We start from the raw sequence: 13,123 nt of genomic DNA, 5'->3' as shown, positions 1-13,123 counted from the left end.
TTGCTTTTAAGACAAAAAGTAAGTTATGAAAAAGGAATTGAAGCCAGATTATAGTAAAGAAAATTTTATTTCATAATAGCCAAGAAAAACACGTTCATATCAAAGTAACTTTCATATTTTTCCCCCAAAATGTGATGTCCCTTTCTTCCTTGTAATGAATTATCCCTCAATTAAAATTTTAAAGCACAAGACATTGGAAATTTTCCAGGCAATGTTGCTAAAGCCACAAAGATTAAAAAAAAGGACAGAGAAAACATTCAGATTTGATTAAAACTGAAATATAATTTCCAGTAGGATACAAGACTTGCAGAGGAATTTCAGTGAGTACCCAAAGGAAAAGTCTTTTGTACAATGACAATTTCACTTGCAAAAAGAAAATTTGAACATTAGGTTACACTTATCCAATCATAAAGCCTCTTTTAGCAGTACTTCGCAACAACCAGTTCTGAGAAGCGCTAGAAATTCGATAGCTGTTTTAGATGCTTAGTCAAGTACGTTACAGCTCTTCTAAAGAGAAAGTGGGTGGCTCTTAAAAGAGCCTTTAGGTTGTCGAGATAAGTCTAGGAGCAAAACGCTTTAACCGCCGAAGCCGTAGAGGGTGCGACCTTGGCGCTTGAGGGCGTACACCACGTCCATGGCAGTGACAGTCTTCCTCTTGGCGTGCTCGGTGTAGGTGACGGCGTCGCGAATGACGTTCTCCAGGAAGACCTTGAGTACGCCGCGCGTCTCCTCGTAGATGAGCCCCGAGATGCGCTTGACACCGCCGCGGCGAGCCAGGCGGCGGATGGCCGGCTTGGTGATGCCCTGGATGTTGTCGCGCAGCACCTTGCGGTGGCGCTTAGCGCCTCCCTTCCCGAGCCCTTTCCCGCCTTTGCCTCTACCAGACATAGTCCTCCTGCTGCCCGCTCCGAGCTGTGAGCCCAAGGCGGCCGCGCCTCGGTATTTCTGTGTTGGGAGCGGACCTGTTTGAAGACCACAGAGAGGAGGGGCGGGGCTTGGGTCTCGCTCCCGCAGCGTCTCTGCTTTCCTTATCGCACTCCCCGCTAGCACCAAAATGCGGATTTCACATGAAGTTCTCTAAAGGTAGCACAAGAAGTTCGCTGCTATTGCCCTGTTTCGCTACGTTTGGTTTTTGTTTTTTTTTTTTCAGAGAACAAAGGCATTGGGACTGTGTGTATTATAGTTTATTTTCTTAAGCTTTTTTTAGATTGTGCTTACTTAGAAATAAACCCTCAAGCACAGAGAGGTACCCCAGTTATTGAATCTCTTCAGTTACTCTGATTTTTTTTGCTATGACTTTCATTTTTTTTAATGTGTGTGTGTGTTATGTGTTGTAATTTCACCTGATTTCTGAGTTTTCTGGTTACATTAATTCTCTTGTGTGGCTTCCACATTCTAAGCAGCTACTCCTCGTGGGTTTTCAGTGGAACATCTTGCAGCAAAATCTGCCTATTCGTATTTCTAAGACATTCTATCCCTTCTCGAATCCCTTTCTAATTTTCATTTCCTGCTGTTTCTGAAAGTTTTCTCAAGGAGAGGTTAGCAGTAAAGGTACCTAATCAAGAGTTTTAACCCTGCAGAATTCAGTTTAATTTTTAAAAGGCAAATAATTCTTTTGGATCTATATTTTTTACATATTGAACAGAATTTGCAGCAATAAGCATTCAGTAGCTGGATTTCGACCTGAAAGTGATCAGAGTGAAAAAAAAGTTTCCAGTATTAAATGTTTGCTGCCCTCTCATGGACTTTGTTTTGACTAGCTCCCCCCCGCTTCAAGACTAGTGTCTTTGTATAATCTATCCTTGTATTAATAAAGATAACAATATTACAGTTATCAGTATTAATTATTGCATTTTCATTATTGGATTTCACACTCGCTCCCTCAAACCTCCACTATCTGGCAGTTGTGTCAGTTTGTTAAGCTCGGCACGTAATGTATCAGGCCTGAAACTAACCTTCTACCACAGCAACAGGCAGAATATCATAAGAACCTGTGTAAAATTATCCACAAACAGGTAATGAGTAATTTTTTTAATGAATATTTATAATATCCCGTGGTCCTGCAGTTTGCATGTGCCACCAGGCATGTTTTCATGGCCATCTGGCTGCTCCAGGGCCAGGTATCCAATCTGTTGGCTGCAGGACCCTAATCTTTAGCCACCAGCAGGAAACACATTGGGACAGCAACACTCTGCTGCTGGGGTCTGACAGATGTCCCACTCACCAGCTGACTTGAATTTCAAAGAAAATACAGACCTGAGATCCTGTATTAAAATAATAATTATAAAACAGGCGCATAATAATAAATGAGATTAAGTTTATGAAAATTATATGGTTTGATTGTTCATGGCAAAAGAACTGCCTCTCCCTGTCCTTTCTTCTGAAGATGTGAATTTATTTGTTTATCTGTTTTTTCTTACTTCTCTCTGATCCTGGCAACTATTTTATATATCACACTAAAAAGACTTCTCAGGTTTGGTGTTTTACAGGTAGACAGATATTCTCATTCCTTTGATCACAATTGCTTTCTTGTAAACTTTTCCAAGTTATTTCAGTACTTTCAATGACATCACATTTACATGAACATACTGAGCCCTATGGTCTTGAATATAATCAAATCCCAAAAGCTTTCCCTCTTCCAACAGTTTAGCTTTTTCAATAGGCTTTTTGAGCTCAAAACTTAATATCAGAATCAGAATTCATAACTCATTGCAGTGTTGGGGATGGTTGTCTCAGGAGTCCTTAAAGGGAGTTGTCTTCACTGCAATTGGAGAAAATGGCAATAGACCTGCTCAAGCACTAAGAAACGCAGACAGATTTCTCAGAATCCTTGCCCTAAGGAGAAATAACTTTTGAGAAAACTCATGCTAAGTGAGGTGTTTGAAATGAAATTCCCTACCTGTTTACTTCATATTTTTCTCTTGCAAGGCTTCCAGAATTCTTATGTACATACCTTCTGCCTTTAAAAAAAACCCAGAACTCTTACAATTGGCCTTCTTTGGTTACAGAAATACACTGACCTTTGATAGAATATAAGGCTGAAACCTATGGGTTTCAACAAAATTCAGCTTCTGTACATAATATTATTATTTCAATGACTGAATAAAACATAAAAATGGCTTTATAATGCTTAGACTGAATAGAAATAAACAAAACACCTTGTAGTATCCTAAACATGAACAATCTTGACTATTTTCAGGCTAAATATCCCCATCATAGATCTTTCACACACGATGCATTGCTTTCAGGAATTTGCTAGTTGAAATAATTTCTTTTAATAGTTAATTGACTCTTCAAGCAATTTTGCTACCTTCAGCTGATACTTGGAAATTATGTTTAACAAAGCAAATTTGAGTTCTAAATGGGAAGTACTACAGATACTCTTTCAATGCTTCAGATTAAACTCACAGCAATGATTAAAAAAGAAAAAAAAGTTGACAATTCACTTTGCATGAGCAGCCCTTAAGATTGTGCTAGAGTCTTACTGTCCTACAAGACAGTGTTTGTTTAGCCATATTTCATGCTTTGCATTACCAGTCTTCCCTAAATTAAGGCCTGAGACAGTGTACATTCTTGATTTTTTTTTTTGTTACTGCTGTACTTGTCCAATAGGAATGTACTAGCAGGAAAGACACTTCAAGCAGCCCCTCACTGGCAGATGAAAATAATGCAGTCTGCCATGTTGTTGATGCATGATCTTTTCAGCACAGGCCCAAAGAAAACCCCAATGAGCAAGAGAAACACCAGCACAATGAAGGGAGGCATTCTAAAGGCTCAAAACAATAACAAATGTCCTGTGTCCACAAGGAACTTGACAGTATCCTAAGTCAAGATATGGTGATAATTCTGGAGAATAGTGGGGATGCCATAGCAAGGTCCATGAAGTTCCTCTCTCTTAGGTAAACTTATTTCTTCCAGGAAGGGAAGTTTAGAGACAGTGAATGGGCTGTTGTGGAGACCAGGTGACTGTGAGAAACTGGACTCTTTGTAGTCAGGTCCTCTGTCATTCCAAGGAGATTTTGAGAGCAAGGTATCTCTATCCTGCACTGGTAAGAAAAGAGGCTTCATGAAACATTTGCTGCAGGCTTTATTTTATTCTGAGTACATGGGCAAGTCCCCAGGACATTACTAACATGGTAACTTAGCATTACTTGTTGCAGAGCTCTCTGAACCCACTCAGTAGTGAAAATCCAGTTCTTCCGTCTGCTCTGTCCTTGGAAATCTGACTGCATCACAGGACCCCCCTGGAGTTATAAAATTCATAAAATCATTTACATTGGAAGCAACATTCAAAGACCTTCTAGACTAACCCACCTGCCTTGAGAAGGCCATCTTTCACTAGAGCAAGTGAAAACCTTGCCCAACCTGCCTTTTAACAATTCCAGAAATTAGGCATCCACCACTTCTCTGGGCAACCTGTTCAGTGTCCCACTGTCTTCATTATGAAATTTTTCTTCCTTAAGTCCAAGGCAAATCTGTTCTCTTTAATTTTATAAATATTACTTCTTGCCCTGTCACTACAGGCAGCTCTGAAAAGTCCTTCTCTATCTTTCTTACGAGCTCCCTTCTTATATTGAAAGGCTACAAAAAAGTTTCACTTCAGCCTTCTCTTCTCCAGGATGAACAATCCCATCTCTCTCTTTGGTATCTGAGATCCTAAAACTCTGCTTGCTGTATTACTTGTTTTTCAGGCAGTGGTATTCACATTCTATAGAGTCTGTAGTGCAGGGAAATGTTCATGCAGTAAGGACACTGCAGAAATTTAAGATATCTACTATCCATCTCAGAGTATGCATTTGTCTGAGCACTTAAAAAATGTGGAACTGGATGGGCCCATGACATCACATGTATAAAAAGTTCCATAGGTGCTACATGGCCACAGAGATGTCCTGTGATATAATATATATAATATATATTATATATATATAATAGAATATAATATATAATACATATAATATATATTTATAAATATGTATAAGAATCAAAATCTTGTTGGAATCTTATGTTGGGATACTAATACAACCCATGAATATGGTAGGAACTGTTTGGGGAAGCTTCTGCTCTTTGGTTTACAGAAGAGGGCACTCGACGGAAAGAGAGACATAATGGCATGATATGCAAGGAAAGTGTTCCTTTCAACAGATGTACCCAAGGTCCAGAAACTGCACAGATTATCAGCTTTCCAAGAAGACAAAACAAAACAAAATAATGTTACTTCCTCTTAACTGTTTTGAGGCTTGACTTTTAATTATGAGCACACATCCAAGTCTTTTCAAGCTGCCCTGAAAAAATTCATTTTAGCTCATGGCACATTTTGGCAAGTACTGAGCAGAGTTCATCTCATTTCCTTCTTTTCTCAGTTTTGTGAGGCATCATAACAGTTTTGAGGAAAGAAATTAATACCTAAATGGCAAAAAAAAAGAGGCCAATAAAGTGAGATGCGTTGCCTCTCCACTGCAATCATAAACCACACACTTGCGTCCTAGCTCAGCACACTGGTTAGGAAGTTGAGTCACAACAGCAGAACAGGATTCCCGGTTTTTCTTCTTAGGATATCATCTTGTGTTATAACCAGAATACAAAACTGCTTAAGTAACTAAGTGGTGGCCTGTTGAAGGAGATGTGGGGTCCTGATCAGACACTGTGGCAGTGATTTGGTTATTTAAGATAAGCTATTTCTGAGGAGAATCATTCTGGACTTTCCTATACGCGCAACTGAGGTAAGTAGGAATACACTGGGCTAACAGGGCACATGCTGAGGGGTAGGAGGATGAAAAAGGATGAATTAGGTATCTATGCTTCTCTGCCCAGTTCAGTTTTACAAATTACACAGAATTTTTTGTTTTGGTGTTAATTTTGTCCATCTGCTTGACAGTATATCTAGTGGAGCATAAGCACTTAGTCCATTCAGTGATTCTGCATACATATACACTTCCTTTCTGTAGTGTGGAACAGTTTTATAGAATCATAGAATGGTTTGCATTGAAAGAGACCTTAGAGATCATCTAGTTTTAACCGGGCAGGTCTACCTTCCACTAGACCAGGGTGTTCAATGCCTCATCCAGCTTGGCCTTGAACACCAGCAGAGATGAGGCACCTGCAATTTCTTTGGGAACAAGTGTCAGTGCCTCACCAGCCTCATAGTATGATTTGTGTGATACAGTTTTGCCCATGCTACTGTAAATGGGTTTTGCCTTTTCGGACTTGGTATGAATATAACATTTGCCACAGCAGTGTACCTACTGTTTGACCCCACCCAGTTCAAATCTACTCCCCTCCAACTATAATAGTTGTATCACGAGTCTGGAAAACTCTAGGTGACCTCCTCTCCTCAAGTCACTTAGTTGGGTGAAACACTTTGAGAATTAGTGCGTGCAACTCCCAATACCCTTCACTTATGTAACTGTGAGAGTCTGGTGAGCACATCGCCCTCTCAAACTGGGACACAAGAGTGTGAGCTCAGGAATTCGGGCTGTCTGGGTGGAGGGATATGACCTTGTAATTTTAAAAAATAATTAAAAAAAAAGGATGTGTATGTAGATTTGTGTGTTAGGTAGAGGAAGAGGTCCTAAACACAAACAAGGACCAAAAAAAATGGGTATACTTTAGGAAGCGATGCAGAGGAAGAGCAAGAACGGTATTTCAGGAACAGAGCTTAAAAACAGAGGCTCTGGATTGTTTTTGTTTCCCTCTTGGTATGGGGATTTAGAATGTGGACAGGCTTTGCGAAAAGAGAAATACCAGCAAAATCTAATCCCACCATTTTCTCTCCAGTTTGCAAGGACCCTATTTCCAGGGAATCTTTTCAGATATATGACCTTAACAGCTACGAACTTGAGATCAGTCATCTTTTGTTGTGATCTCAGCTGGTAATCGCACGGAATTCTCCTGCACGCTGGGGAAATGGTGGTGCCAGCACTGTGACTAAAGAGGGGAAACAGCCTCACTGCCCACTTCTCCCCGATTGCTTCTCACTGCTGGCGCCCAGGCAGAGCTAAGCGGAGGGAAGGGCACCGCTTAACTCCAGTAAAGGTGATGGAAGGGGTGGTACTGTCGAGTGACCTGGAAGAGGAGGCAGCTGCGGCGTTATTAAGCAAAGTGCGGGTGGGGAAGCCATGCGGGAGGCTCCTATCCCCGCGGGTTTCTCCCGCGACCGACGCTACCGTCGAGCGGCTCCGTTGCTGAAATGAGCCCTCGTCACGCAGCTAAAAACTGAGCCCGGCAATTCCGAGGAGCGAGTTCAGCACCGAAGTCGAGGACGGGCGGGCAGCACCAAGGACTGCTCAAGAGACAGCTCGGAACGCCCGAGTCGCTCGGACGCATCACCACCACTACCCCCCTCGCCATGATTCCCAGGGAAGGGACGAATTCTCAAGAGGCAGAACTGAACTGAAAGGGAAAAGCCCATAAGAGGAGAGGCGAGTACGGACCAGGGAAGCCGATTTGCATTCTCCACCCAGTGGAAAAAAAAAACCAAACAAACAAAACCAAAGAAAAAAAAAAACACACAAAAAAACCCCCACACAAACAACAAAAGAAAAAAACCCTGGAGCGGCTGTTTAACCCGAAAACCGCTGTGAGCTCGAAAAGCCCGAGAGTTGTAGCCAATCTATGAGCAGCGCGGGCTTTTCGAAATCAGGAGAGCTCCAGGAGGCGGGCAGGAGCGCTTCCGAGCGCGGCTTCTTTCCCGGTTGATAGAAGAGGAACTACGAGGAGTCGCAGCACCCACCTACACCCCCCCCCCACCTCCCACTCTTCCTCGAGAGCCGAGACACCGTGAACGCTGCTCAACTTCCACGGGATCTTTGGGCTCGCATAGATTTATTGCGGCTAACGGGAAGCCGTTTGCACCGACGCCCACCGGTGCGTGCCAGCATGAGCTACACGGTGGTGAACACTGCTGCGGGGCTTCCCAGTATCTCCGGAAAACAAGAGCGTGGAAGCTTACTGTTACAAGCTTGAACTTAAGAAAGAACAGTACCTAAGAAAGGAATTTAAAATTGCTCACACGCACGCAAAACAGGTTAAAGATATTTCAGCTCTTTTAAGGAAAGCTTGGGTGGCTCTGAAAAGAGCCGTTTGGTTAATCTGCAAAGCAGACGAGATTTTTTTTTGGGGTCGTTTATTTCTTCTTGGGCGCCGCCTTCTTCGCCTTGGCTGCTTTGGGCTTGGCCGCCTTGGGCTTGGCTGCTTTGGGCTTCACCGCCTTTGCCTTGGCCGGGCTCTTGGCTGATGCCACCGCCTTTTTAGGCTTAGCAGCCTTAGTTACCTTCTTGGGGCTCTTAGCCGTTTTTTTGACAGCAGCGGCCGCCGGCTTCTTGGCTTTCTTGGGGCTCTTCTTCACCGGCGCAGCCTTCTTGGGCTTCTTAGCGGCACTGGCGGGCTTCTTAGCCGCCGGCTTCTTGGGCTTGGCCGCGGCCGTGCGCTTCTTGGGAGCCTTTTCCTTCACTTCGCCGGGCTTCTTGTTGAGGCGGAAAGAGCCGGAGGCGCCGGTGCCCTTGGTCTGCACCAGGGTGCCCTTGCTGACGAGGCTCTTGAGCCCCAGCTTGATGCGGCTGTTGCTTTTCTCCACATCGTAGCCGCCGGCGGCCAGCGCCTTCTTGAGCGCGGCGAGGGAGAGCCCCTTGCGCTCCTTGGAGGCGGACACGGCCTTGGTGATCAGCTCGGTGACGCTGGGGCCGGCGGGCTTGCGGGCTTTGGAGCCGCCCGCCGCCTTCCTCGGCTTCTTGGCGGCAGCAGCCTTAGCCGGGGCAGGGGCGGCAGCGGCGACATCGGGCGCAGCGACGGGAGCGGTCTCGGACATGATGCGTCCTACGGAGTCAGAGCGAACAATAGCAGCAGCAGCGGCGCCGCCTCCTTTTATAACGGCGCCGCGCGCGCCGATTGGTGCGGGCCGCCCCGCCCCGCTAACCGCCGCCTGGCCCGCTGTGTTTTTTCCCAGTCCAAAAAGGGCTTTTTCCTCCCGAAATTTACAGCCGATTCATCCCCTTCCTAGGCAAGAAGGGAGAGGGACATCCGTCCTACCACCTAACGGAGTTTCCTGTCGGAAGGAGCAGAAATGAGGGAAGAGCGACCCCAGAAACTCCGTGGTGTGGAGCCGCAGAGACCTCAGGAGAAAGAAACTTTCAGTTTATCTTTCAAATTAAAAATGTATCAATGGCTAAAAGGGCACGGCCAGCGTGAAACATTGTGCTTCAGAAGGTCCTCTCCCGATTAGAGCAACCCCCAGAGTGGTTTGAAGCCTTGATCGCAGCGTAAATTGATATTAAAGCCGATGAAGTAACACAGCTTCGCTCTGCAGTTGTGGACGCCGATGCAGAACTGGCTCCCTTGGCCAAGCCTCTTCCCTCCGAAATCACATAAACACACTCAATGTCTCTTCAGTGACCATGGTGTCTTAGCTAATGCTTTTTGGGGGAGGCGTTTACGCTTTAGCAGCCGTGTGTGAAAGCCGATGTTACTTTTAGCCTGTTTCGGTTTTTTCTGTGGAACAAAGCACCCATGTGCCCCTGTGAAGGCTGATGTTCTTGTCATTGCACTTCCAATGCAACCTTAGCAAAGTGGCTTTCATTTGTTAAATTCAGGAGTCTGCATAGTTGCAATTGCCATATATCAGGTTTTAATCTTGAAATGTATAAATCACTCGTCTTTGCATCGCAATTTGATAAAACTGATTGGGAAATAGAATCTGGGGTATAGTGAAATTTAAACTGAACTGGGCACTAAAGCTGAAATTTTTCTCCTCCTGTGCTGTAATCAGACACTCCATTATGTCAAACTGATTTCTCTGTTCTAATGAATGTTGATGCTGTAATTGAATTGCTTCGACAGCAACATTTGGTAATTCACCGCTTTGCTTCTTTCAGAAGTAAGAATTGACACCTTTTCAAGAGTATTCCTTCCCTATGTCAGTGGCAGGTCCATATTCCAAACAATGGATGAATTCTCACTTTCTTCTTTCAGTTTCAACGGAATGTTTCTTTCTCATTAATACCAAACAGTTAACAATCTGCCTGCAATAATGTTGTGTTTCATACACTAGATACCAGGCTTCCACCAGCTCCTAAAACACAGTGAGCAATTCTAGTCAAAGCTAAATGAAAGTGTAACCAGGTGCATGAAATGACGGTATGATGCGGAGTTCCTGCTGCCACTGTGAAAACATACAACTACACTGAATTAGGTCTCCATGTGATATTTGAGAAATGTTATACACTTCTGGTTACTCATGATTAACTGAAGATGCTGAAGGACTACGGTCAAACCAAAGACTGAGAGTTATTCAGTTATTTAACATAAGTTTTTTTTTTCCCCCTCTGGTTGGAGGAGAAATGTGGGAAGAAATGCAGCTTTTTGAGGTCTCCCAGTGATTGCTCTGCAGTCTGTAAAAGAAAAGTAAATGTCTTCTGGGTGATCTGGCAGCGATAATGAGCATGATAGAACTGCAAAGTATGAACCTGCAGAACTGTACATTGAGTACTGATTAAACACAGAAATTGGAAACTAATTTTCAAGACCATTTTATCTGATGGTTATTTCCTGTAATGGGAAATAAGCCAGTAAAGTCCTCAATGACATGGCTGAACCTTGTATCAGAACCTCTGACACACTGATGATTTTTTTTTTTTTTTTTTTTTTTAACTAGTTGTAGTGAGCCCATTGTACAAAGAACAGAGATTTCAAGTCCTCCCAGGGGCACAGGAGCTAACATTTTGTAACTGTCTCCTCCATTGATACATATACATGAGTGTGTTTGTTTTTTTCAAGCTATTCACATTTCATGGAAGCTTTCTGTCAATTCTCTGGACTCAGGCAAGAAGCGATATTGTCATCCCTATCAGTCTTCAAAAGATTCCTAGTAATCTTTTTATTTCTCCAAAATTCTTTAAGGCACATACAGATTCACATCACTGGAAACAGAACATTCATTTTTCAGTTTCATTGTCATGGTTGTTTCTTGACTTACTTTGAACCTAGAAGGTGTTTAGAGATTTGATTCTGATCTCTCAAGTGCATCATTGCTCCATGCAAGACATATTTCTGTACATTGGAAATTATGCCTATCCACTGTGTGAGAGATTTGTTACCAAGAAAAGACAAACTGGCACTATCAGGCTACGGGTTCTCACAGGGTAAAAAAAGGAACACTATGATCTCCCCTACGACATAGGTCAACTCAAAGACAGGTATAAACCAGAAGACAGGAAGGGCAAATGTGAGTGTTGAAGTAGCTCACAGATCATTTACCTTCCTCTGGCTCCTTTATGCAGCTACATTTTGCTATTGGGTGTTCAAGCACAATACCCTAGAGCTATCCAAAGATTTGGATTGTAATCTCACAAGTGGATTTTAATTTCTCAGCCACTGTAGACAGAAATCTAATTTTTCTGCTGCTGTAGAATATAATCCAAAACACAGAGCATGTGCTCAACACAGAACTTGGTGCAGTTACATAGGTACAGCAGGAAGGCTTCTCTGGGCTTTGATTCTTCAGGCAGAAGTTGTATTTGGGTATCACCGCGGTGCCCACCTTTTCTTTGTTTTTATAATCAGTAAATGACAACAAAAATCCTGATATATTTTGACTCAAATGTGTTACTTTCCTTCCAGAAAATAAACATTTTTATGAATTAGCACAGACCTATGGACAGACTCTACTCAGAATTTCTTTCAGAAGTTACTACCAAAAAACCAAAACATTAACATGAGAATGTGGTGGGTCCAGGTTCTGCACCAAACCTCACTACATGCCTTTTGTCAATTCAACTTTATGAAAACTGCTTACTGAAACCAGACATCTACTTTTGCTCCTAGTCCAAGCAAGAATGGGGCAAGTAGTACAAAATTATTTTCTGCACTGCATTTTAATGCCTGCTTTCAAAGTTGACACCAAGTACAGGTATTCTAATATTCCATAAATTGTGAATCTCTACTTCCTTCTGCTTATAAGAATCATGGGCTCCTATTGTATTCCTCGTTGCATTTGTTTTCCTGAATTATTAGGAAATTAGAATTGTCCTATAATAAATCTTGACACAGTATTTTCATTATCACCATGCACAAGTGAACAGCAGCCAATTTCTTCACTGTGAATTGTGCCTACCACAATGATGCAGCTCTTGGCTTGCTTGTAGGGCAGTAATTTTGTTCTTCTGACAAATTTTTGGAGGTAGGCCACAGCTCATGGTGAGATATGCACTACTAAATGTTAAGAAGAGTCTGCAATCCACATTTGAAAGAAATCTCAAAACCGTATTTTTTTCATACAACAAAACATGCCTCGTTATCAAGAAACTCAAACATTTTTTTAAAAAATCAAATACAAATGAAAACTACTTCTCCATCTTCCAGCCTTTGTCCACTAGTACTCCTGAGAGGAAGGAAAACCTGCTGCTCAGTGTGCAGAAACTCTAATAGACTGGAACTTTTCACTTTTCTTTTTCTCTTATGTGGAGGAACAGCAGTTTCTGAGGCAGCATTAGACCTAACAGCTTCTGCTAGTGCTGGCACAAGGATGAGAGTGACAAGAAGGAACAATTCACACTTAGTCGCAGAAAGTTAGGGGTTGGAAGGGACCTCTGGAGATCATCTAATCCAACCCACAGTTGACAATATAATCTAGTAATTAATAGTAATAAGTATGGGCTAGAAAGAGTACTTTTCCAGGTGGCAGATTCCCAAAGCAGAATGAAGAATGAGGTGACCTACACTGTTTTCATGAAAAGTATGTAAGACCTCCATCCAGAATTCCAGGGTTAGAATGAGAGTGTGGTCTTCTTGCCCACAAGCAGCTGGCAGATATTGCCCTTTGGAAACTTCATTTACAGCACAAACAAGCAGAGTTTTGGTATAGTAATGAAGAAAGTCAAGGATGTTTGTGAAACTTGAAACTTTTTCGTTTTCCTCTGTGTGGCAGAAGCAGAACATGGAGCTATGCAGCTACACTGTTTCCAACTAGTGTAATTCCCTTTACTGCCCAATCTGTGAGGGCTGCTTTAGACCAAGTTCTCCACATTTCAGCACTGAAAGCAATGCCTCTCTGATTGCTTAAAAACCTATTAAATCAATGCTGTAGTTTCAGTAGTAATAATAATAATAGTAACTTTAGAGCTAACAGGTCTTA

The 13,123-nt window shown here is 42.7% G+C and overlaps 2 protein-coding genes across 2 annotated transcripts; both read right to left on the bottom strand.

Moving 5' to 3' along the window:
- Positions 1-48: 48 nt before the first annotated feature.
- Positions 49-907, bottom strand: LOC128853113 (histone H4). The gene has a single exon (XM_054075241.1). It carries the CDS (start codon positions 886-888, stop codon positions 577-579), a length of 312 nt encoding a protein of 103 aa, XP_053931216.1. The 5' UTR covers positions 889-907; the 3' UTR covers positions 49-576.
- A 6,989-nt stretch (positions 908-7,896) lies between these two features.
- Positions 7,897-8,813, bottom strand: LOC128852727 (histone H1.03). Its single transcript, XM_054072002.1, has one exon. The coding sequence runs from the start codon at positions 8,801-8,803 to the stop codon at positions 8,123-8,125; it is 681 nt and encodes a 226-aa protein (XP_053927977.1). The 5' UTR covers positions 8,804-8,813; the 3' UTR covers positions 7,897-8,122.
- Positions 8,814-13,123: the final 4,310 nt, after the last annotated feature.

Source organism: Cuculus canorus, chromosome 1 (assembly GCF_017976375.1).
Source record: "Cuculus canorus isolate bCucCan1 chromosome 1, bCucCan1.pri, whole genome shotgun sequence".
Taxonomy (NCBI): Eukaryota; Metazoa; Chordata; class Aves; order Cuculiformes; family Cuculidae; genus Cuculus; species Cuculus canorus.
The sequence above is the reverse complement of the archived record's forward strand: the minus strand, read 5'-3'. Positions and strand labels throughout refer to the sequence as shown.